General features: G+C 38.5%; 2 protein-coding genes across 6 annotated transcripts in view; one reads left to right on the top strand and one right to left on the bottom strand.

Moving 5' to 3' along the window:
- Nucleotides 1-897: 897 nt before the first annotated feature.
- Nucleotides 898-24654, bottom strand: LOC109041162 (uncharacterized protein C3orf38 homolog). Of its 4 annotated transcripts, XM_019057385.2 has the most exons (6): nt 24534-24651; nt 7684-7849; nt 7111-7347; nt 5452-5588; nt 3990-4240; nt 898-2952 (listed from the first exon to the last, which is right to left on the bottom strand). In XM_019057385.2, exons 4-6 carry the CDS (start codon nt 5570-5572, stop codon nt 2179-2181), a joined length of 1146 nt encoding a protein of 381 aa, XP_018912930.2. In that variant the 5' UTR covers nt 5573-5588; nt 7111-7347; nt 7684-7849; nt 24534-24651; the 3' UTR covers nt 898-2178. The 4 variants fall into 4 exon arrangements, with proteins under 4 accessions (XP_018912930.2, XP_018912932.2, XP_018912934.2 ...); XM_019057387.2 differs by lacking the exon at nt 7684-7849 and having other exon boundaries at nt 24534-24654; XM_019057389.2 differs by lacking the exons at nt 7684-7849; nt 24534-24651 and having other exon boundaries at nt 7133-7544.
- Nucleotides 14761-26211, top strand: part of LOC109041161 (uncharacterized) — a 174036-nt gene continuing 162585 nt past the window's right edge. Inside the window, exon 1 of one of the 2 annotated variants that reach the window (XM_019057382.2) lies at nt 14761-14905. In XM_019057382.2, coding sequence (XP_018912927.2) covers nt 14840-14905 — 66 coding nt within the window. In that variant the 5' untranslated portion in view covers nt 14761-14839. The remainder of the gene's footprint in view (nt 14906-26211) is intronic. The other variant, XM_019057383.2, reaches the window with a different exon arrangement.

Below are 26211 nucleotides of genomic sequence, written 5' to 3'. Positions count from 1 at the left end.
AGGACACTTAAGATGTCCAAATTGAAACAGATACGGTAACTTCAATGACCTTTATGAAAATTGTCTGTCCTTAGTGAAAAAGGAGCATCTTCGAGTTACCGAGCTGGTGTGTTTTCGTTCTCACTGATTCAATTTGGCTCAACTGAGCTGAAAATTTCAAAATACGTTCATGAAGGTGCGAGACAAACACTTGTAAATTTTGAAGGTATTCAGAGCACTCCATAGGTCTAAGTGAAATTCAGAACTTTAAACTCGATTTTTTCGAAATGATAAAAACTGCACTTACACGCCTTGTCTTCCAAGCCTCTTAATCATGATTTTTCCCACCTTGATTTTAATGCACGGTGCTTAATACAACCAGCTGACAATCCACATACAAGCAATACAACAAACGTACATTTCTGTTTAGAAATATAGCAAAAATATTCAATTCTAATGGCGATGATACTGCAAAGTCGTAGCTTGGGTTTTTTTTAAGTTACACCACCAGCCAGGTCTTCACAGGACAGTTTTATATATCTCCTGAGTGAAACTTCTCTAAAAATTTTCTTTTAGTTAGACTACTAGGAAGTAAAAACTTACAGTGAGCCAGGGAACTTTATAAAGATAATGACTGATATGATGGCTAAACTTCACAATCATGTATTTTCAATTGTCATATTCCACAATTTTGCCAAGCATACTTTATATTTTAGAAGGAAATACAAATCAACATTCTCAATTGATATCTGTCCCAATCTCAAAATCATGGAGTTGTGCAGAAAAATCAGAGAAAATTTCAAAACTTCTGATGAAGATAAACGCTTTTCACTCACTTCACAAAATTCCAATAAAATAAGATTATTATCTTAAAATTCTATTATTCAGGAAATTTCAAGACAGGTAATAAATCTATCATTTTAACTTTGAAACTTCGTTTAATTTACCAAAACAAATTTGAGTAGTTGATTCAAACAAAGAAATACTTCTTACTAAAACTTTTAGAATAAAAGTATTGTTCATGCAATAAATGACAAGTTATTCATATAAAAACGCCCAAATGGGTTCCTGGAATAAAAAGGGTGAACAAGATAAGAGAAGTTGGGGATTACAAAGAGCTGGGATAAGCTGCGAGAGGGATTACATACCAGTGGATACGATGTATTGTAAAACTCTCTCAGTGGCGCTTAATGAGAAAAGTAACGATTTGAACCCCAGAAAAAAGAAAGAAAGAAAAAGATCACAACATGGAGGGACAAGATTGAAGCTGATGTGAGGAAAAACATAAAACAAGGTAGAGGAACGAAATAAAAAAAGGACACCTCCTCTGGGCCTTCAGAAAAGGTCCAGCCCCTTTTTGGAGTGTTATCGGAGCTCTCGTTTCTCTTACTCTTGAATACATGATACTTAAAATAGTGCAAGTCCAAAACTATTAATTTATTAGTTGTCACATCGAGATTAAGAATGTTTTCATAAAGGACCACACCTTACAGTTTATCATGAAAGAAAGGGACAAAGGAGGTATCTACTGAAAAATTAACAAATTAGATCTATAGGAAACATACTTGAAAGATTTTTTTGTTCTTTTGTAGGCCCAGTATAAAATGGGTTGCGCTTGCGGATTTATTGCCTTCCCCCAATAAACCCACGAGTCTTCAGCTTTAGGCTGATGCTACTCTTACAACAGGGGATACAGGCGACTCATGATGCAGTACTCGCAAAGATAGTCCTTCAATGGGCAAAAAATTATGGAGCTGTGATCGCTCCAGGGCAGGCAGCCATTCATGCTACCTCTCCTATGTTAAGAATGAGTTATCAGGTAGCACTTTCTCTGACTGTACCGCTCCTTGATTTTCCCTGACCCTTGAACAAAACTTCCACTTACATATTAGTCCTTTTAATTGTGCTAACCTCTGCTGAACGCTGTTTGCAAAATTCCCTAACATTTTGTATGAATTCCCTGCCTTTTTCTGACATTCCCGAAAGTCAGAAATCCTGCTCTTTCAAAGAGTGCACTTGGATTTTGATAGGCATTAACTATCAAGGTGATTAAAACTCACAGATTTCATATCTGCTACATATTGCAGAGCTTCATTTTTGGTATACAGCTTTGAGGCCTCTCAAGGACACCAGATGATAGAGAAAAAATGTACTTATGAGAAGACTTACTTCTTTTATTAATGTTTTTATGACATAAAATCAAGTTAGAGCTTTCATTTGTAAACTGTGCGCTAGCTCGGAATCATTTAAGGTGGGAGGGGGTTCTAAAGCATTCATATTTCTTGATCTCAGTATTAACTGTGAATGTTTGATTTTCCAATTATTCGAACATAAAGGATCCCTTAAAAGATAGAACATTTGTTCAAAAACGCCTACAAATTGTCCAACTCCCCTGTGAAGAGTACCACAAGCAACAATAACAGCCATTCCATGTCGTTCAGATTTACCTCTCACCCCATCGTGACTTAAATTTGGGTTGAAAAAAAGGTTATGTTGCGTTTTGATATTTAAAATTAATTCTGAAACCTCTACGCCACTCATTGCTGTATGAGAAGAAACTTCACATTCACTGTGCAAACTTATCTGGATTGAAGCATCTTGCCAAAAATGCTGCGGTCCTAGGTCTGATTCAGACGGATTACTGGAGATATACTCAGTTTTATTGACTAGCCCATAAAACCACTCAGAAAACTTGAGAGCTAGCTCTTCAACACTGAACTGGTTTGCTGGATGAGAGGTGTTACCAACTGAATTTTGGTTGATCGTGTTACTAACCGTGTTTTCATTTCTTAAAACTAAGTTATAATCTACCCCTGAAGAACTATTGCTGAAGGAATTTGAGACGACTGCATTGTTGCCACAAGACTGGTTATGGTACAATCCTGTAACTTCTGCATTTTGATGGTACCGATTATCTGAATTCATGCTTCCCAACGCTGTATAAGAGACACTTCCTTGCTGATCGTTTTGTCCCTGGAAAAGTAAGAAGACCACGATTGCTATCATCCTTCACAAGAATTGCTAAGTTGGGCCCTACTAATCTTTAGCATGGCATGCTTATGCTATCCTTAAATAATTGGACTGCATTCAGCAGAATGGAACCAAGCCACATTATTAGGCGATCTGAGTTATTGGTTGATTTGAATGGGCCAAGATATGCTTCATTTCCCGGCAAAAGTGCTTGATTGGGAAAAATCGTGCTCAGTTCGAAATTTCAATTTGAGATGTTGATTTTTTTGCTTCGGGCTCTTTCGAATTCACAGAAAAGAATCAAGTACTTGAGTCGCCCTCGGGTAACTTTGCCGATATGCTACCGTCAAAACTACAATTCGAGGTTAGGTAATAAAATATCAACTTAAGTTGCTGTTCATTGTTTAAATGGTATTTACATGTTAAAATCTTTTCATTCACTACTAACAGAAATTGCGCCAGCAAAATTATAATAGAATCTGTTTTTTTTCTAAAGTAAGTTTTCCGTCAACAAGAACACTGCACATAGGCACTCTGCTGGGCCACGAACTAAACCCCTGCTTTATTCAAAATCGAATTCACGGAGAGAAATCAAGTGGGCTTCGTTTCTTTTTGTGAATATGTCTTCTGACTTCATTCGATCCTCCACGAAACCAAGTGGTACTTGGTTCCTTTCTCTTATTTGATTTTGCCCATTTTGAAGTAAGCAACAGGGAACCAGTGACCAAAAATACAGATAATTAAATGGACAAAACATCTATTCTACTTTTATTAGTGTCAAGAAGTCTCTTATGAAGATACCAGTTAGTACAAATTCCAACTTTAACGAATGTTAATTAATTTAAATAGTTTTCGTAGACCCTGCAATATGTGCGCTCTTTTTTCTGAATTCTAAAACAAATCAAAGAATTCCAGGACCTCAGTGCTTGTCCATCATTTTTTAGATCATTTTGAATATAAATAGTACATGCAAGAAAAATCTGAAAAAATAACGATCATATTGATGAAAACTCATTTAATTGCGGTAGATAGCAACTTACAGAGAGGGCTTGAGAAGATCCATTTTGAGTATACGAAGCTTGATAATTTTCAGGCATTGGAGCTCTGCTCTGGTACGGAGTGTCCTGCCATAGAGTGAGAATTTTCTGAACCAACGCATTTTTATTTAAGGATTGGGAGACAGAGACATTTCTCCAGTGAAGATAGCTGAATAAATACTGCTTTGAGATAAGTTTCCTACTCAATATTTTCTCAGGATTCTCCGAGTGCTGGATTATTATTTTGATGGCAGCTGAAAAATATATTCAGAAAAACATTGAGAATAAAATTTTTCCACTTCAGAGCAATGCACTAATGAAAATTTGATAGCTACAAAATTTTTAAGGGCAACATACACAGAAATTAGAAAAGAAGTATAAATTAAATATAAGTAATTTAATAAGAATAGGAAATTTGCTTCCTGGATACTCTACAACTCAATCTCTGAGAGACACTTTGCACTTTTATTCGTCACTTTGCACTTTCATGTGTCATTTTGCACTGCTATGTCAAGAATTTATTAATTTGAGAGTGGTGAAAATAGTGAAAGAAAACATCAATGACAACTATGATTTCATTATTATCGAATGATATTAATCCTGATCCCTCCATTGATTAAGAAAAAGACACATGAACTCAATAGTCAGTATTAATTGGAAAAAACTTGTTGACCATAAACTGCGCGTACTTACCCTGATCGAATGAAACACCCAATTTTAAAAATTTCTTGTGAAAGATTGAACCTACAGTTTTTAGCTTTGGTCAAGAAAGAGCTACTAAACGATTTTGTAAAGAAAAAGTAAGGTTAAATAGAGAGCAGCTGCATTTACTGGTAAAAATGGGTAAAAAAAAAACTCCCTCTATACCTTCATTTCTCAGGCTTGAGGAAACTAGTTTCCACTTCCACCCAATAATATTTGAGCTTGTCAGCCCCTTTCCTGATTCCTTCCAATACGTTCTTACATTCCCATCCCCCTTCTCAAGTTCTCTTCCTAAAGTCAGTTTAATAAATTTTCCCTGTGAAATTGACACTTTCTTCTGCTCTTCAGTGCCCTAAGTATTTTAAGGTACATGGAAGCTGTCCAAATCCTTAAATTCAAACAAGTGAATAGATTAACTATAAAAAAAAACATATGAAAATCACAATGGGCTTCCAGCAACATCTGAGATCTACTCCTTAGTGTGCAATCTGCTTACTTTGTTATACGCTTTTCTAAGTTTCCTGCTTCCATGGGCAGTTTTTCTCAGTAATTCCCACTTGGTTCAGAGAAGTTTTATATTTACCACAACATCTTCAACCATTTGCAGGTACAGCTTAATTTTTAAATCTAGTGTTTCGACTTCATAATTATTAATTTAGTCGTGCGAAAGTTTTAAATGTTTGTTTTCAGCATCTCCGAAGTAAAACAAAGGGTTTACAGTAGCTGTTATGTTGTAAAAATTATAAAATGAACTGATACATACCTCCTTTGTTTTCAGGGTCTAACATACCTCCCGATACGGTATGTGCAACTGATTGCACACTGTGTTCAGGAAGTGCAGTCAAAAACTCTGTTACGTACAGAGCCTCCTTTTCAGTGAGCATTTTCTAAAGGTGTCACCTGAGCCAAACAAAAATATAGACGATTACAATAGCTAATATTGACTTTTGGTTTCAAAAAATATCCTTTTTACTTGAGAACATTCCAACATTGAAACTTTTATGGACTGATTAGAGGCAGATCCAGCAATTTGGCGACGCCAGATTTCCTCCATTTGAAGCTATGCTAAATAATCTATTCTTGTCAGAGCACCTGACCCCTCCAAGAATCGATACATTTCCATAAGTTCAAATATATAAAAGACTATGTTGCCAATTTTCTTGATCCACCAATGGGACTAATTCAGATTCCTGCAGTTCAGGTGCTAGAGTCTACACCGAGTAATAAACATAATTTGAATGCATCATAAGACCAGCTGTCTTCTCTGCAGCACTGGAAGTAAATACAAGAATCAAGAGTAGATCATCTGCTTAACTCCAAAAGTGCGTTGACTTATTTCACTAGGATTCTTTATTATTCCTATTGGTGACTGATTTTTCTTGTGATATTGAATCTAATCTGGATTGACTAAGTTATACATACTCAAAGATGCAAAAAACTCAGACAGATAAAAGAGGAAAAATTGAATGCAATGTAACAATACAGATGACTGACCTCAATGCTGATTTGTTATTGAGATTGTTGAAAAGTTGACAATTCGATAGTGAAACTGCATAAATGCTTATCTCGGTTGGCGGTATTACAGACTTCCTGTCACACTTTATTTTCTACATGGTAAACTACAGAGCATCATTTTTTTTAAAATTTCAGTGATTTTTCTTCTCTTTCCAATGAATTTTCTCTGAAAACTTCAAGGCCACGACTCATTTTGTCTTCTACAAATAAATAAAATAGTAGCGGAGATTTCGGAACACCGCAACCATGATACGCAATTTTGCAGTTTCACTGTCGAATGGCTTTTGAGCTCTTGTTGAGGCATTGTCTTTCTTCACTGACTGTGATGATGGTCTAATGCTTAGCACTTTGGGTCAGAGATGAGTTTAGGAAAAGGGACGAAGGGCCAATGCTGTGAGATTACCTGCCGTCTACTGATAAATTGTATGGCAATTTACTTGATACTTTTGGGATCACAACTGCAAAGATGCTGAGCTGATCAGTTGAAGATTAACTGCCATGGAGGATTGACTGCACGCAATGCCAATACCTTGTGTAGAAACGTAAACCAGTCTACTACTAACGTTACAGTCAAACGTAAAAAACTGCTAACTTAGAACTGGGGAAAGAAAAGAATAGACCCAAGTCACATCAGTCTGCATAAATCAATCATCAGTTGGCCCATTGAATAGCATGTAAATATCTGTTGAATGGTGCAATTTTCGGATGTGACATTTGTCTATTGTTTTCTTTTCCCAGTTCTATCTGCCGCAAGTTCAAGGCTAGCTTTGCACCTAAAAGTGTTGGAGTTGGACATTCAAGAAAAAAATGTATTGAAAAACCACTTTCTCTAAACATGTCATAGAACTGTGATTTCTTGAAGAGATTTATTGATTTCTTGACAGGTAGATATAAATAATTTAAGTACCTTGTGAAACGACTGAAATTACCAGTGCGTCATGGGGAGTCCGGAAACTGCTTTAAAGATGAACACAGGGATGTTCATGTTGACAATAATCCTAACTCTTTCATGACAATCACTGCTCCGATGTGGGTAAAGCAGGGTAAAGTGGTTGGTAGAGGAAATTATTATCACTGGATCCAAGAAAATCGCCCGATGGGAGACACTCACTCTCAGTTGAGCAACAGCTTTCAAAACATGAACCTTGTTAATCAAAAAGGATATGATGGCTTACCATGAAAATTATTTACGAAAAGAAGAAGATTTTGGAAGAAATGAACAGTGATTTGAAAAAAAAATTGAGATTATGGGGTAAAATTTAGGATCGAAAACATGACAGCTTATTTTAACGATTTTTTAACATGATTCTTCCTGTCCTGTTTTCACTATTTACTCATGAATTTGGAGGTTAGGTTAAGCTTTGGTGGTCGCCGCGGGCTCTGTCGGCACAGAGTTGAACTAAACTTACGTTAAGTTTCTAAAGTCATTTAATTCAGTGTTTTTCCTTTTTAGTGCCAGTTATTTGTGTAATATAATTACGTGTAGCTAAGGTGTCGTTGCCTCGACCGGGCTGTGCTGTGTTGCCAGTTGTTGGAGGATAGGTTACTTGCCCGGATGTGGTTACCGTCTATTTCTTTCATGGTTACCGCCACTCATGATTACGCGGCAAGGCCATAACTCACGGAAACGTAACTGATCAGAAATTCTGGCGGTGAAAAAAAAAAAATACGAAAGATGTGAATATCTACATGACGGTCATTGGATTTTTATTTGCTTTATAAAATAGGTGAAATGCCGAAGGTATAACTTGTATACTTACCGACCTACCTAAAGGACCTAGGGGTGAGTGGTGAAGGTAAAGTATGAGACTTTCTCATACCTAGGAAAAGTGCTAAACATTTGACTGATATCTGATATCTAATCAAACATAGTATGAATCGGGAAAAAGATCAGTGAACCACGAGGGTTTGATGCTGAGCGCACTGCTAACTCTCTGTACCCATTCACATCCAAAGCAAGGTAAGTGCCCACTCGACTGCTCCCAAGCTGTCAGTGTCTCAGCCTTGTCAAATGATATTTTAAATAATTATGCGTTATGTTGGGGCTCTTGTGCTCGCAGCTAGAACTCTTTTAACTTGAACTGATGTTGATTTAAAAAAAAAGCATGGTTTAAATATGGCTCAAGATATAGGTAAGCAAAAACGATCCAACACATGCTGCCCTACGAAAAACTAAAATAGGAGCAGAAATTTTGAAACACCGTAATGGAGATATCGACGGTGGAACTACCAAACCACGTATCTCGTTTGCGGTGTTTAAAAATCTACGTTCACATTTTATTTTTTTGAAGTAGACCAAATCAATATCATTCCTTGAAATTTTCACGGAATTTTCTCCGCTCAAAGAGGAAAAATCACAGAAATTTTCAAGACTGGATGTTAAGTAGTTTTTCATTTAAAAAATAAAGTATGACAGGAAGTCTGCGACGTCGCAAACCGAGATACGTGGTTTGGTAGTTTCACCGTCGATATGTGATTTTGCATTTGAACCATCGATATTAATACATCCTGTTATGATATTTGCATAAAAAAATAATTATTATAAAACATATTGTACTACCGAGCAATAATTTCAATTTTAAAGAGTCATCGTTAGAACTTACAGAACTTGAAAAAACTGATTAACTAGGTAGTTTGATCTGGTCAATCTGTTTGTTTAAAAGTGGCGGATGTGCCCTCTTTTCAAAACTTATCAGCGAAAAACGGCACTAAAAATGAAACAAGATACAATTTTAATGTTAACTTTAAAATTAGTCTTATCGACTGCCCTGGTAAAAATTGGCAGTAGAATCTGTGTTCCAAAATACCATAGACCTACAGCCGGCTGTAAGATTTCCAATAGCTTCTACAGCCGGCAACACAATTTCTTATAGCCTTTTATAGCCGATGGCGATTAAGCAACAGCCTGGCGATAAAGTGTATGCTAAACGTTACTAATTACGGATGCTAGGACTTAGTGAGTTTTTGGACTACCGCTCTCTTTATGGGCCGTAGTATCTTGATTAATTTTGCGAGCAAAGCTCCGTATTTTTGAAGGATGCCTGCCATTCCTAATACAGGGTGAGCGAAAAGTCCCCGACCCCCCCTCTAACTTTTGAACGAATTGAGTTAGGGAAATGAAACTTTGGGAATGTTCCTATCTCAAAGGGGACCATCTTTTGGGGGGGTCAAAATTTTGGTCCCCCCCTCAGGGGGGGACGAGGGCCCCCCAACTTTTTTTTTTCAAATGGCAACCCCTATCTTGTGATATCTCATTCGAAAGAGCATAAAAAATTAAGAATTTTGGCGCAAACCGCAGATCAATATCTTAATTTTTGACCGAGTTATGATAGGTCAAAGGTCAAATTTGACCTATTTTCAAAAGATCATAACTCCGGTTCAAATTATCGTAAAGAAAAAAATAAAACGGGAAAATTTACCAAATTGTGTCCGCTGTTAAGTAAAAATTGCAAAAATCACTTCGATTTAATTTTGAGGGGGGACTCGGACCCCCAAATACGTCAGTTCAAAGGTCATTCAATTTTCCCGCGAAATAAGCCAATTTCCCCTGGATTTGCCTCCACATTATCTCAGTTAGGTCAAAATCAGTTCAACATTACGTTGGCACGTCCCCAAATTTCGGAAAAAGTTAAAAAAACGAAATTTAAGGTGATTAAATTTAACCGTTTGAATATCATTTTTTTTTAACTTTTTCCGAAATTTGGGGACTTGCCAACGTAATGTTGAACTGATTTTGACCTAACTGAGATAATGTGGAGGCAAATCCAGGGGAAATTGGCTTATTTCGCGGGAAAATTGAATGACCTTTGAACTGACGTATTTGGGGGTCCGAGTCCCCCCTTAAAATTAAATCGAAGTGATTTTTGCAATTTTTACTTAAAAGCGGACACAATTTGGTAAATTTTCCCGTTTTATTTTTTTCTTTACGATAATTTGAACCGGAGTTATGATTTTTTGAAAATAGGTCAAATTTGACCTTTGACCTATCATAACTCGGTCAAAAATTAAGATATTGATCTGCGGTTTGCGCCAAAATTCTTAGTTTTTTATGTTCTTTCGAATGAGGTATCACAAGATAGGGGTTGCCATTTGAAAAAAAAAAGTTGGGGGGCCCTCGTCCCCCCCTGAGGGGGGGACCAAAATTTTGACCCCCCCAAAAGATGGTCCCCTTTGAGATAGGAACATTCCCAAAGTTTCATTACCCTAGCTTAATTCGTTCAAAAGTTAGAGGGGGGGTCGGGGACTTTTCGCTCACCCTGTATGTTGGAGCGTCTACAATTTCGTATGATACTCTGCAATACCTCTGGTGTGAAATAGTTGTTTCAAGCGCCGTGGTGCGCTGCGGCATGGCACGGCAGCCAGCGCGAAACGCGCACTGGCGCCTACAAACCTAACAGGGATACTTCATGCATTGCTCAATGCGTGAAGTATCCCTGTTAGGTTTGTAGGCGCCAGTGCGCCGCCGCTCCGCTTTGTGTTAGGCTCTAATATTTAATCTCGTGGAGTCAGCGTTTTTCAACTCACGACTTTGAATTGTTTGCACACTCTGTATGGATTATTCTCATTTTAATTGATGAAAAAAAATATGTAGTAAAGGAAAATATAATGTGCCTTTTGTGGCCTTTTGTAAATATTAAGGTGATTCCGTACAAACTTAAGGATTTACAAAGCACACGAATTTCTACACAATTTCTTATAGCCTTTTTTAGCCGATGGCGAAAAAGCAACAGCCAGGCGATAAAGTGTAAAGCCCGGCGATAGGGCTGTATGGCCTGGCTTGTATGGGCCTAGCTCCCTTTTTTCTGCTTCCTCTTACCTCCTCTTTTTCTGCCCTCCCTCTAACCGAACTTCACCTAACCTGACCAGGTATTTTTTATGTTTTTGTCGGGGGTTGATAATCAACTGACTAACGATGCGCAGCAAGCAGTGTAATCATCTCTGAAATCAAACTTACTATACTTAAGGAAGTGGAGAGACGAGCAGAAGATGCAGGCAAAGAAAAGAATTATGGTAGTGAATTATTGCCGTGAGTTGAGAGAATGGGGCCAAGACTGGGTGCGGTTGAGAGAGCTACAAGGCAGGAAAGTATAAGGACGCAGCATGAACCTCTCATGAAATAAATTTTGAACACGATCTGCCCCTAATTTCTGAATAGGAATGTGGAAGCAGAATATTGACTCACATCCTCGGCTCGCTCTTGAGCAAACAACCAACGGCAATGCTTTCTTGTAAGCGGTTAGGTTGTCAGATGGAGGCAATAAATTCTACCCAACTTTCATAGGATCAATATTAAAATTTTACAGTGAAAATTATGAGCTGAAAAAGTTATTGAATACGATCGAAGATATGAACAACGGAAGTTGATAGTCACCGATCTCGGTCGTTTCAATTTGTCTCTCACGAAAATTAAGTTGCGAATAATGGAAGAAAGTGCTCTTAACCCTTCAATGCCTAAACCGGGTCAAATTGACCCAAGGCTTCCTGAAAACATTTGCCCCGCAGGTTGTGTGGGGCTGGTGCATAAGAGCTTTGGAAACAAGCATCGAGTGTCAATACAGCTGAGGATAGGAGAGACATGTTCAGGCCTCCTTTTTAACTTTTCTGCCGAATCTAAAGGCCTAGATACACACGGCGATTAATCGCCGCGATTAAAAGACGGAAGCCAATGGAGAGCCTTGATTTCGATATATCGACGTCAATGGATCGAAATCAAGGCTCTCCATTGGCTTCCGTTTTTCAATCGCGGCGATTAATCGCCGTGTGTATCAAGGCCTTGAGGTTCTGTTTGTCTCATTGTGTTGGAAAAAAAAAATTGAAAAAATAGTCACTTACATCAAGCAGAAATCCGCTTTCACTCAGCTATTTTATTCTTGATTCAAAATAAAATCTTTTTGACGGCATACTCAAGGCTGTTTCTGCCTGAATCGAGTCATTTTTTTCTACGGATGCTCGGACTTCGCGAGTTTTTGGTTTACCGCTCTCTTTTGGTGCCGCAGTATCTTGACGTATTTTGCGAGGAAAGCTTCGTACTCTTAAAGTATGCTTGTCATTCCTAATACGTTGGAGCGCCTTCAATTTCGTATGATACAGTGCAACACCTCTGTTGTGAAATAGTTGCTTGATGTGCCGTGGCATGCTGCGGCGCGGCGGGCGAAGGCGACCAGCGTGGCACGCGCATCGGCGCCTACAAACCTGACAGGGATACTTCACGCATTGCGCAATGCGTGAAGTATCCCTGTTAGGTTTGTAGGCGCCAGTGCACATATCGCACTGACGGCACGCCGCTCCGCTCTGTGCTAAGCTCTAATATTTAAACTCGCGGAGTTAGAGTTTTTCAACTCATGATTTTGAAATGTTTCCATGATATGCATAGATTATCCCCATTGAAATTGATGGGGAGAAAAAAATATGTACTACAAGAAAATACAATGCGTCTTTTGTAAATATGAAGGTGGTTTCAAATTTAATGATTTCTAAAGCACTTTAATTTTTTATTTTATATTTTGTGCTTGTAATGTGCTGCGGCGTGGTGTGCGAGCAACCAAAAGCTCAAAATTGGACGTATTTGACTCTAGAAGATCGATGTACAAATGGGTTAAAACTAAAGATTGGGTGCTTCTTGGTTTATTAAAATGAAGTAAGATTTTCATTAAAAAGGGTATATATGAGATATATTATTTTATATGGAGAATTTTAAGGATAGAAATAAATCCAAATATTCACCAAAGACAATTTTAAAAGATGAATCAAAAGAAGAAAGTAACATTTCATTTAAAAATGAGTCATCGTAACAACACCTCCTCCTCTCTCCATTTTCTCATTCCGATATTCGATATGGATTTTCCTCTCCTTCTAAGAGTTCGTTTTCGAAGAATCACCAACGAAGGAGTTTTTATGGTCAATTTTAGAGTTTACTGGGCCCTGGCTCAAAAACAATACAGCGGTAGTCCATGGTACTTCCTATCAACATTTATTCCTCTATTTAGGTTTAAAAGCCGAAAACAAAGTCAGATCTAGATGAAAATATACTTAGAGTTTGCGAGTAATTTAGAAGAAGCTTTTTGCAACCACGGATGATTAAAGTTTAACGGAGGATACAGGGGGCTCCAAGCCAAATAATGTCTAAAATTAGAAATATGAAATCTTCTTTTCGCGGCCTAAAGTTGCGATTATCATGTCAAATGTAGCTGCCGCCCTCCCCCTCCTACAGCTTTAGAGTCAGGTCGGCTGACCAGTTGGCCAATCTTGGAGGAATTTCGTTTTGCTTGGGGCTCGAAAAATTATTTAAATAGATAAATTTTAATGTGCGCGAGGTAAGTTTACGTATACCTTACAAATTGAAAATGCAGTGCAGTTGTTATTTCATGCGTTATCGTTTGAATTGAGAGGCTTGGAGGACAAGACGCTTGAGTGTTGTTTTTACCATTCCGAGAAATACGTGTGTTTGAAGTTCCGAATTTACATGGATCCTTATGACCGAAAGAAAGTTCCAACTGACTTTTTGATGTTTAATAATTGGAAGTTGGGAGCAACTATTTCACAGGTTTTGCATTCAGACTAGTTTTACTTAAAATAATGAATGTCTCAGTTTTTTTTCAACAACTACACTTATGCGCAGGCCCCTTAATTCTTTTCCGCCCCGATACGATTTTCGTTCAATGGCGAATGCAACAATTTGGCAACACCGGATTTCCTTCATTAAAACCTGTATTAAATAATCGACTATTATCAGAGCAACTGGCCCCTACAAGAATCGATATGTCGCAGGCAATTAGCAATCGCTGGCAATTTGCAAGTTAAGTGGTTCACACGTTGTTTCAATAAATCGTAATAATGCGCATCGGCAGAATGCAATTTTTTAGGGTTATAGTCTTCAAAAGTATGAGCTCGGCTTGAATCGCCTTCATTTTTTGTGATACTCTACGCTTCCTCACTATTTAGTTTAGTTGCCTGTCCGACCTCAACCCAACTAATGTCACTGCACGCTCTCCTGAGTGTGCATATTTCTGCCATGTTTTTAAGGATCGAAACATGTCTATTCACACTTAGGAAACATAATCAGCACTCTAATCTTGTTCTTTCATATTGAAATTTATGATTTTCTATACGTATTCACCACTGGCTTGTGAATTGCCAGCGATTGCCAATTGCCTGCGATAGACACATTTCCATGGGTTTAAATGGGGGAAAACAACGTTGCCAATTTGCTGGATCCGCAAATGTTTTCGTTAATTTTTCGTCAGCAATTTCCACGGACAAAACGTAAAGTCCACAGAAAAATTGGTATTTTTCCAAAGAGGCAATGGAAGTATGAAAATAGGCGGATTTTGAACGGGATGGCGGCGCAAGTTCCACAAAATAGATTCAATGACTCGAGGAGGCGCGGGAAAAATGGATGTTCTCGCCATGCGTCATGAGGGGTCGGAATGCGTCGATAGAATTCGAAATTAGAAAGCGCAGTTCGTGTGCGGTGTCGTTATTGAGGAAAGAGCTTATGAAGCCCCCCCGTTCCAGCTTCCTTTGTTCGGGGCACCAGAGCACGGGGGCTGGTGGCGCCCCTCGCGGGGCTTTCCCGAAGCAGGGGTTACGCGGTCGCGAGAGGCTGTGTTTATCATTCAGTACGACTGGATTTCACCATGGAGACGCGTTCTTTGTATATGTGCTTTCTTTTCTCCGCTCTCACTTCTGTTTACGCTATAGCGGTAAGTTCATTTGCGGTCATATCATTAAGTTTCCCTCGCTCTGTTTACACTACTTTTCGCTTTGGACCCCTCCCGGCTTTTTTCCTCCTCTCCAGCGCGAAACTTTCGTCGTTTACCGAGGCAAAGTTGAATTTTGTTCATTTTCGCGGCACAGTTATTTTTTTATCCATAAAAATTATGATATACATGATAAAATTCTCTCTTACATTTTGCTTCGAATATTTAAATTGCTCACAGTGCAACATGATTCTGTCTGCTATCAATAATTTACTTATTTTCTCAGTATCAATATTTAACTAGCTCCTCGCATTTTCGGATGAACATTCGAACGTCCTTATCGTTTTTGTCTTTGAGAGACTCATCCTATTTTTCTCGCTTTTGAACTGAATAAATTCAAGGTTTTGGTTTTGGTTTTGTAACACTTGGTCGGGTGACATGATGAATAAATGGATAACATTATCGAATAAATTCAATACATGTATCCATCTACTATCTATTCAAGTTTTATTAAGGTATTTAAATTGGTATCTACTCATTGGTTTATTTATACACACTGGCCTTTAAATGCTTGAATTGCAAATTTTAATGATCTATTTTATCTACTGTTCAAATTTAAAGTTCTGCGATGATCTTTATTTTCTTTCCCAGTATCGTGTTGGTCTCGGACGCCTTTGAGCCAAATAAATTAAAAAAATATCAATTAAAAATATGAATTCTCCTACAATTGAATCAATGATGAAATATACATATGAATCCAACCAACTATAGAATTTTAATCATCCTTCGTTGTTAGTTCATACATTAATATTTAAACGGCAACGTACACTTAATTAACTTTACCTATACGGTACGGAAATTTTGAATGTACTTTTGGTTTTCATGAAATTCGGTATAATTTAGAGAAGAAGATTTATCAATTACGCACCAATGCATTTAGAGAAATATTGGCCAGCGTACCTACCTATTTTCAGGGCGTTAAAACTTTTGAAACGCTAGTGAACACTCTTACGTTTGAACATTCATTTTAAGTTTTTTTTACCAGATACTACAATCGAAAACTTTCCAACTTAGTCAATGAGTACCTCAAATTACCTCTTATAAACACATTTTAATTCGTGAGATATGCCACGTTCAAAATGGTTTATAGCAATTTCACAAGCCACGTCATTTAAATATAAATTAGAGAAAATATTTAAGTATGCAAAGTCCAAATTAATTCAATATTATTTGTAGAATTGTGGTTTTGTATTCAAATGGGAGTGAATTTTCTTTAGAGGACGAAATTAAATTACATTTCCTCGTACTGATTACACAGGACATAATGCACACACGTGAGCTATAAGTATGCTTGTCAAGAAATGATTAATTTTTTCTCTCTTCAAGATTGACATTGACTTTAGTTGAGATTCTACAGCTACTACTCTCCTCTTTCTCCTCTTATCGAAAGATTTGTCACAAGGTGGAGAATCTCTGTGCAGTTACAGGTTTTTTAAATTCAATAGGGTATCTACGCTAATGCATAATCTAATTTTGATAGTCAGTAATAAATGAGAAAATGTACGAATTGGTTTTGGTGAACAATTTTTTGACAAACTGATGAAACGCAGAGAGGAATGGAAGTAAGGTTTTGGTATTGCATCACGGAAAGATATGGAGGCATAGGTCAAAAGTAGGAAAAGTGAATTTCTGTATACAAGTGTTCGTGTGAATTGGAGGAGAACTCAACCTATTAAATATTAATACTTACATTTTCATGGAACTCATTTATTTAATCGGGGTCTAGGTTACAGACATTGAGCCCGAACTAAGAATATCTGTTCTTTTCGAAGGAAAAAAAAAAATCTTGAATCAATTCACTTAACATTATGCCCACTGTAGATCCTGATTTAATACTAAATATATAATGAATCCATTGAAGCAATTTAACGAACCTTTATACGTACATGATGCGGACCTTTCCTTAAAATTTTCGATATAACCTCATATATACCCTTTTTTAATGAAAATCTTACTTCATTTTAACAAACCAAGAAGCACCCAACCTTTAGTTTTAACCCATTTGTACATCGATCTTCTAGAGTCAAATAGTCCAATTTTGAGCTGTGGGTTGCTCGCACACCACGCCGCAGCACAGTAAAAGCACAAAATATAAATGAAAAAATCAAAGTGCTTCGGAAATCATTAAATTGGACACGGGACCACCTTCATATTTACAAAAGACGCATTATATTTTCTTGTAATATATATATATTTTTTTCATAAATTTCAATGGGGATAATCAATGAAGAATATGCAAACATTTCAAAATCATGAGTTGAAAAACGCTGACTCCGCGAGTTTAAACATTAGAGCTTAGCACAGAGCGGAGCGGCGTGCCGTCGGTGCGACATGTGCACTGGCGCCTACAAACCTAACAGGGATACTTCACGCATTGCGCAATGCTTGAATGGCGCCTACAAACCTAACAGGGATACTTCACGCATTGCGCAATGCGTGAAGTATCCCTGTTAGGTTTGTAGGCGCCAGTGCACATGTCGCACCGACGGCACGCCGCTCCGCTCTGTGCTAAGCTCTAATGTTTAAACTCGCGGAGTCAGCGTTTTTCAACTCATGATTTTGAAATGATTGCATATTCTGCATAGATTATCCTTTCCGATCAAACAGCTTATTGCGAAAAAAACAGGTGTCAGAAAATCGTATGTAATGTTTTCGATCATACTCGGGCCCCGGTAGGCCGTCGGAACTAAGCCGAAAACGGTTTTTTTCTATCAAATATATCCCTGTGGATTGAAATCCATACTGAACAGAAGTATAAAATGTTATTTCTGGTCTGCAATTTTTAATCTTCGAAGTTACGTTATAAGCCGTATGCTCAAAAATAGGATGTTCCTAAGGAGAAAAATTAAACTAATGCGATATGAATTGATGCAAATGTATGTTTCAACGATAACAGAGGAAGATAGCTCCTCTGGCTCCCAATTTGGACTTTCCTGGCTCCAGAGCTATTAGATAAACGGAAAGGAACCCAGTAAAATGGGGGGTTACTCCAAGTAGTTCATCTATGGGTGTTTCACCACCCCCCTCCCTTAAAAATGATTTCTGTGGATTAGAAAGGACGGAAGAACGTACACTGTTTATTTTAGACCTTATCATGATGCACTGTAAACAGAATTTCCGAGCAAAGGCATGAGATGTGTATAAGCTATTTTCTCGGAAATACACTGAGAGGTCAACTTTTGGGCACCAAAAAAAATCATATCTGCCGATCTTTTGCAGCTTTTGACATAAGATTCGAGGAGTACCTTATTCAGGGTATGAGTTATCTTGATTGCGAATTTCCGAGCAAACAGCTTATACGCGGTTAAGCTGTTTGGTCGGAAAGGTCTTCATATAGAGTATTTTGTCAGTATTTATAACACGTTTATAGATATTATGAGCTCAAAAATTCTTCCCGGAGAATTGATTCAGTATTTTCCAATATTTTGCGATTTTTTTTTTAAACTTTATTTATTACTTTGACTGTGTATTCAAGTTTTTATTAGAAATATGTTTTAAAAATGAACTTTAAGCACTGACTTTCATTAAATTCTTTAAATATGCATACAATGATTTCCTAGGATATAATCTATCCACAAAAATTGCAACAGTGCTTTCGTAAAAATAATCAGAAGAGGTTGGCAATACATGACAGTGTTGCTCAATAGTACGCCGTCTTAACTACGTTGAATTAAGTATTTTCCAGGGTACGAAAGCGCCATTGAGATTCTATTGGCATGAAGCAGACATGTCTCTGCCTCTATACTACGGGAGCACTCGATGATTTTTCCCTCTTTTTGTTTGTCAGTGGATTGAGATGTTCCTCTCTTCCATAGGTTCCCCCTATCGTACAGGGGAACGAAGGAGGAATTTGAAAAAGCTCCCTCGCTCGTCTTAACTTTATCAGTATTGCTCACACCCTCCGCCCTGACGTTTCTGCTCAAGAATTTAAATATATCAGAGCTCAATAGTCTCCCGGCTCGAATCGTGCCGGTAGCTTGAGCTGTATTATCGCTCGGATGATATATTTTCACCCGAAAACCCCCGACAGAGCGAGGAAGGGGTGTAAACCGATACGCTTCGTTTACACGCAGGGGTAAAAGTTTTGAGTTTCCACCCTGCATGAAATGATAGCGGAGATTCGCAGCTGAGATCTGAACCCGTGCCGTTTCCCTCGCATCCCCGAGTTCCAACCTCCCGCCCTCTCCCCGCCGCAATCAAACGGACGCTATTAGCAATCCTATTATGCGCATTCCGAGAAAAATAAACATCGTGTAATTCCGGCGAGTGTTGTCGATAATGATATCGATGATTGAGCGGCTTATGCGGAGAAGCGCGTAAGTGCCCCGGAGGCCAGCGTATCTGCGCGGCACTTACGCTGTTTCTGGTATAAACCGTTAAATTATGATTAATCCGTTCGCGATGCGCGCACGAGGGATGGGGGATGGGCTCCCTAGACTCGAGATTGAAGCGCTTGTAAATGGGGCAGGGAGGAGTATTTGATGAATTTGTTTTGCGCTCCCTAGCCCTTTTCCTGACCGGCCGGATAATCGTCTCATTCGCGGGTTCGGTCGTGACGCAGAACCGAAAGTTTAGCCATGCTGGAGAATGAACTCAACTTTATTCCCTAACTGTTTGGATTGTTCCTGATTTCAATGGCCCAAAATAATGTACTAAGCCTTAGAGTACCTATATTGAGAGAGTATGGCCACTGGTGTTACCACCTCTGTTTGGCTCAGCCATCTTAGGCTGAATGGAGCCCTTAGGACCCAAAAATGGCGGACGCCATAAATTCATGTGATGCAAAATGACTCAAAATGTAGTTTTCTTTGCTTATCGTAACGAGTTTTGCCCAAATGCACTATCGCGACTTCTTTACATATTTTTAAGGCTAATCGTCTGCAATTTTTGAGAAAAATTATCTTAGATGTAGTAAGGTTGGCAGCAAGTGCGGTTGGTGAAAACCGTCAAAAGTTGGCAATGACACCCCTCCCATCTACAAAAACCAAAACAAAGCACCGCCATTTTTGGGTCCTAAGCCTCTCCATGTGGCCCAGTGGCCATACTCTCTCAATATAGGTACTCTACTAAGCCTGTTTGACGATGGAGTAAATTTTGTAAATTAGGAACTCCAAGTTTCGGCTCATCCGTAAAAGCTCTTACGTGTATAGGGAATCTAATGGGACGTGCGTTGTTTTTGATCTGACAATGAGCCGGAAACTGTAGCTCCTAATCGCAAATGGACTTATTTATGCTAAAAGGAACTATGTTTTAAGCAATTCCTATGAACATAGTTCCTTATAGCATAAATACGTCCAAATGTAGTCCAATGGCTCTGTTGTAAATTTTTGCTGGAGCGAAAAGAAGTGTTTTATAATTTTATGGCAAATGGTTTAAGAATCACTAATGGCGAATCAAGAGGGTCTGAAATTCTTTCGTAATTTCATCATCTGAACCTCGAACAAAAATTTTAGGATGTAAGTTGGAAAAGCTGAAAATAAGAAAATTCGTAACGATTTCACTTTACATTTTCACATTGTACTCATAAGAATAATAATAAAAAAAAAACTTTCACAAAAAACCCGCGTTTCTTCAGATTACTACTGAGTTAACTTTTGAGGCTATGTTTACATGTTGAACCAATTGATATAATCGATACAATCTCACCTGTTTGATGTATCGAATACAATCCATTACCACATTCGACTTTTCCTCTTGTCTTGAGTTGCCCTATTTTCCGCTCAATTTTCCCTCATCGGTGTGGGAGCGCCTGGGGCGAAAAAACCAATTAAGGCTTATATGCAAGGTGAACTATCCTATCCGGAAACTCGTCAGCCGTAAAATCTAGAGATTAGAAGATAAAATTTAAGTCACGCGTGAAAAGAGTAGTTGTATTAAGTTACTCCAGCCCAGATAAATGGGTCAACCACACGTCGAGGCTTCCTCCCTTGGAAAAAGTTTGAAAGGAATCGAGAACCCTGAATTGTTCCTCTCATCCTTATTCGTATCCTTCCACGCATTGCATTAGCGCGAAAGTTAACACAGTCGAACTGAATTTAACTGAAAGGAAAACCGAAACTTTTAGAAAAGTTGAGTGAGTGCAGTAGGTTCGAATGAAGTCGGACAGCATTTACCTCGAGCTGAGGACGCTACTCCAGAATATAATTTTAATGCTCCGATATTCAAGTTTAAGAAGTTTACCGATTGACGTCGCATCAATTTGAATTAAAGAGGAGAGCCAACTTCCTTCAGACGAAAAAATAAAAACAAAAACACGCATCAAAATAACTTAGAAGTGCTTATATTTATGGTGACTACCAGCAGCTCGGCAAAATGAAGATATGCAGTCGTATTTTGTTTGACAATTTTTCCGGAGTTTTCCCGGTAACAAATTGATCAAACAATTTTTTCTCTCGTCACGGTGTCCGTTTTCGATATCGCGTTTTCACAAGGCAACTTAGTTGCCTTCAATTTGGAGGATATACTACACGAGCACTCCGGTGCGCAAAAAGTCGCATCGTTCGTCGCTGCGATTTAGCCGTTAACAGGTTAAAAGAAACTACCTGCACTCAAAAGAGTGCAGGTAAATTCTGAGTGCTGATGTGTGTCTGCATACGTTTAAACTTATCTTAATGGTCAGGAGAACGGAACAAAGAGGTTCGTTTTAAGAAATGAATCGTTTCCTAATCTTGCATGCAATGACTCTAGTTCGTAGCTCGGCGTTGAGCTTTCCAGCTCTAATTAACGACCATCAAAAAGGTAGGTCACACTTAAAGTAACAAACCGGTGCCGCTGGGCGCTTTTTCATTCTGAACTTCTTTCTTCCTCAAAGCGCCGGGGATGAAATGAACCGAGGACTTTATCAAGAAAGGGGAGGAAGTTATTTGCATAAAGAACTCGAGTAGTCAGAAATGGTCGAATCAAATCCACCGCAATTAGCAATACTGTGCCGGATCGTAAGTACACCAGAAGCGCACACACCTCCACGCGAGACGCTGAGATATCAATCTCGAAACAATCGAAGTTCGAAATGTACCAAGTTCTTTCATTTAGGACCATGGATTGTGCAATATTCACTCAACTCGATAACGCAACCACCGAGATATGCAGGGAGTATCTCCATTTTCTTCATCCCTGAAGCGGTTACGCCGGCGGGCGAAAGGGGGGGGGGGAGGGGCTCCGCCGTGGTGCTCGCTCAATCCTCAAATTAGAATAATTCCGATTAAAATTCTAGACCACTCCTAAAACCGCACACCGACTTATTTATTTCATTTTCATTAGTGGCTTCACTCAGAGCCTCACTGTTTCATTTACGCTGCTTCCCTCCAGACCGACTAAAATTTGCAATCCAGATCCTCGCTGTTGTTTCATGCCCTTTTAGCCTCTCTTAAACTTTTCTCGCTCTTAAACGAAACCTTAAGAGTCCACGGTGCAATGTGCGCTACAGATCTCGATGATACAATCCAGACCGAGGGGAAAAAATCCTGTCCGACGCGGCACAGATGCAGCGTGGTGCCATATGCCAACTAAAGTCTGATATACCATGATGTATTTTTGTTGTGTAGTGCACTAAGACATGCGTCATTATTACCTCCTTTTTGAAACTGCGTATCTGCTGCCATAAAGCACCACGAAGTTGATTTTCTAAAGGCTTAATTTTCACTTTTTTTGAAAAAGCAGTTTTTTGTGAGACATGGCGCCGAAGAGAGCGGCAGGTGCAAAAATGAAGTTTTGAGCTAATGGACATTGTTGGTTTAGGGGGAAAATTGTATGGGAAAATAAGGCTCCGTCCTTTGTAAAGTTGCCACCAATCATCCGAAAGATTCCCAGAGAGCGTCTGAGTGGTTAAAAAATCGACGAATTCCATTTTCAGTTGCATGTCAGGTAAAACAGTCGTGATTGCTGTTTTCTATACATGCTTTCGCCATCGAGTTTTAAACACTCAAAAAAATAATTTTAAGGGTAGGAAGTGATGGAAAAATGCACCATTTTATTCAAAAAGCACACTTTCCGGTGGAATAATACCGAATGCCTTCCTGCTGTTTTGCCTGGAACAAAGTAAATATTTACGCGCTTACTGCTTTCTCGATGGATTCATTTTTTCTTACAAATAATACCTACACATTTTGCTGTTTCAGCTGAATCAGCGAGTTCATCAAAATTAGATCAGACGAATTTTGAAGGAAACTTTGTTTCTAAAATTTAAGCATTACTCTACCGCATAGAGAAAAAAAAGGAGGTGTTTGCATTTCGGGCATCTTGGAATATTTTGATGACTTGATGACCTAGGTGGGTACAGCTGGGTACAGGGACGTCCCCTTCACACTGTACCCACCTACGTCATCAAGTCATCAAAATATTCCAAGATGCCCGAAATGCAAACACCTCCTTTTTTTTTCTCTATGACTCTACCGTGCTAAAGGAGAACGCCGTATGAACCTCCAGGCGTTGCCAAATTTCCATTTATAAAACACGAATTTCCTGGCTTCACGGATATTTTTCTTCCAATTTTTCTGATAATTTTGTTTGCAATTTCGCCTAAAGTTCCTGAAAATTTCAAGAAAAAATATTCATGACTTTCCTCAAAAATAAACATTTTACCGAAGGAAATCTGGCAACTCTCAAATGTTCATATGGCGTTTTTCCTTAGCACGGCAGCAGTGCCGCTCTCTTCGGTAACATAGCAGAGCGCGCGATGGGACGGACTTCACAGCGAGCGAGTTGAGTACCTCACCTAACCTCACCCATCCGATTGGGTTTCCAACTAATTAGATTAGGCTATAGGCCAAGTACCGAATTTGCGTAATAAGAGTAATTGCGTAGCGCGCCTTTAATCCGTACCTTGGGCAATCGTACGTTGTGACGGACGTCTCTGTGGCGCGATGCGTGGATTTTATTATTGAGTTGGAGCCCGGCACCGCATTGGAGAGTTTGACATGAAGTTTAAAGGGGGTTTTTTTTCTTTTCTTTCTCTTCCCCCTCTAAAGAAGTCAAAAATTTATTAAACTTTAAGCCGGCTCAACGAAGTTCAACTTTACGTAAAACTTGTTGGTGTTGTGCTCCAGCAGGCGCGCACGGTTTTGAAAGAAAAGGACAGAATTACTCATGGGTCCCTCAACTCTACCGCATTTTAGTTTCAGATTGACGGATGACGTTGCTTCAGGATCCGCAGCATATTGCAAGTATAGCGTTTCCTTTAGTATTTTTTCAAGATGGCCGAAAGTTATGCTCGTTGAGTGTCGTTTTGCTAAGCATTCTTATTCTTGTGAATCATAAAAAAAAGTTTCTTGATTTCTAGAATATAAAAGTTTGGGGAAGGTGGAATGCGTCGTTGTTTATAGCTGACAGTGCATAGCAAATTGATCATTAGTGGAATTATTGAATTTGCTCATTCAAAGCTATGCAAAAATAATAATCAATTCATTCTACCCCAACACATAAAACAAAATGCGAAGAGAAAACTGTGTGATTGAAAAATTGTGTGCGGGAATAGGAACAAAAAAATCAAGAAAATCAAAAAGAAAAGATTTTTTTGAGATGTAAGAATACAAATCTAAATAATTAGATAGTCAAAAGCTAAATTTTTACTCACTTGAACTGGCTATTTCACGGTCCCTTACACTTTATTCGGTCTTCCGGAACGATGATGAATATTACAACATGAGTGCAAATGAGTAAAAATGTAGTTTTTGGCCTTCATTCGTTCTTGAACAAACCATTTGTCTAACTAACTGTTTATGCCTTATGTCACTATCAGCAGAGTACTATCAGATGTACTATCAGCATCAAAACAGTCAATGAATAATCTATGCATTTTTGAACGGTTATAAGACTCTTTGAAATATTCAATTTTCGTCGAAAACATCGGGTAAGAAAAAAAGAGTAATAATTAAAATAAAAAAGGTAAATAAACGGTAAAAATCGGTTATAATTAGTTTAGTTACGAAGACTTTATTTCCCACTAAGTGGATGTTAAGAATTAAAATGTTTAATCTCTTACAAAAATAAGGATTTTCAGAATTAAATTATCACATTTTCTTCCTCCTCTACGCAAATGATCAGAAAAGAATGATTGTAACAAAGTGCTTTCAGATACTTTTTGCCTTCAGGTTTATTTTAATCCTCGCCGGGATAATTGTTCTCTCGGGTAGTTTTAACGATGACCGTGGCGCCGAGCAAAGCCAGTGAACGATGAAATTTATCATCCCTTCTAATGATGAAGCTAGCCCTTAATTTTCAGAGAAAATTGAATATGTACCCAGCTACTCTTCTTTTTTTCAGTCCAACTAAAGTTGGACCTCGCTTTACTGGCGATTACGCGCAATTAAGAGCAAGGGATGGAAAGGTACAGCAAACAGTAAAAAAAATGAAGAAACAGACGGCTGGCTCGCGTTGCGTTGGCTCAGGCTTTTAACGTCCCCCAACCCCCATTCCCCAAGGAACATCAAATATATATACTTTCACGAGAGCTTTTAAGCTACCATTGAGGCTGTGTTTCTGAAATAATAACATACTAACGAGCGAATTCTAGGGGTCATTTGCCCGTCGATTCGAATTTTTAGAGGGAGAGAAAAAAAGATACGAACCGAGAGCGAGAGAGAGGAGGCTAAATTTTAATTTTGCAAATGCAGAGCTTAATGTTGGTCTGGCACGGTTTCATTCGGCTATTTTCGCATTGCATGATGCTCAAACCTAATTAGGACATATACTAATGAAAAAAGGGAGGAGCGAATGGAGATGCCTGAGAAAGGGTTTCCTGAATAAACTGGGCGTCCCGGTTCAAAATTGCCTAGACATATTTCAAAATTATCTTCCAGAATCCGAAAAAAAGGAGGAGCCTCAAGAGGCACTGGCATTTCCTACGAGTAACATACTTAAACATTTTCAGCCTGATTTTCGTCAGTTCAGTTAAATTTTTCGTGGTATTTTTCCGTCGTTGGAATAAAGCTACCGTGTTACTAATGTTTAGTTTTTACGTGAAATTTTAAAGACAAACGCTCCAATACACGTAGTGATTTAATTCATTCATTTTGGTCCATTACCGCAGATCCCAAGTTTGTGTGGCAATGGAAAGAATGGGGCTTTTAAAGTGAGCACTTGTTTCCTTTTTTCTCTTTATCACGAGTCAAGGTACACGTATCACTGTTCTTCTGCAGGTTTCGGGACACTTCTTACTGCTTCTCGGCTGTTCTTGGAATGGTTCCGAAGCCGTCTCCCGCGCTAAGGAGAATCCACAAATCTGTCACTCTTGATTTATGTACATTGTTCTT

The sequence above is a fragment of the Bemisia tabaci genome, chromosome 1, assembly GCF_918797505.1.
Source record: "Bemisia tabaci chromosome 1, PGI_BMITA_v3".
NCBI lineage: Eukaryota > Metazoa > Arthropoda > Insecta > Hemiptera > Aleyrodidae > Bemisia > Bemisia tabaci.
The sequence above is the reverse complement of the archived record's forward strand: the minus strand, read 5'-3'. Positions and strand labels throughout refer to the sequence as shown.

Bases quoted from the DNA above. Each gene is read 5' to 3' on its own strand.
- LOC109041162 (XM_019057387.2), bottom strand. From the start codon at position 5,572: ATGCTCACTGAAAAGGAGGCTCTGTACGTAACAGAGTTTTTGACTGCA. The intron at 4,241-5,451 runs GTATGTATCAGT...TATATTTTTCAG, and splicing joins AGACCCTGAAAACAAAGGAG to CTGCCATCAAAATAATAATC. The intron at 2,953-3,989 runs GTAAGTTGCTAT...TTACTTTTCCAG, and splicing joins GATCTTCTCAAGCCCTCTCT to GGACAAAACGATCAGCAAGG.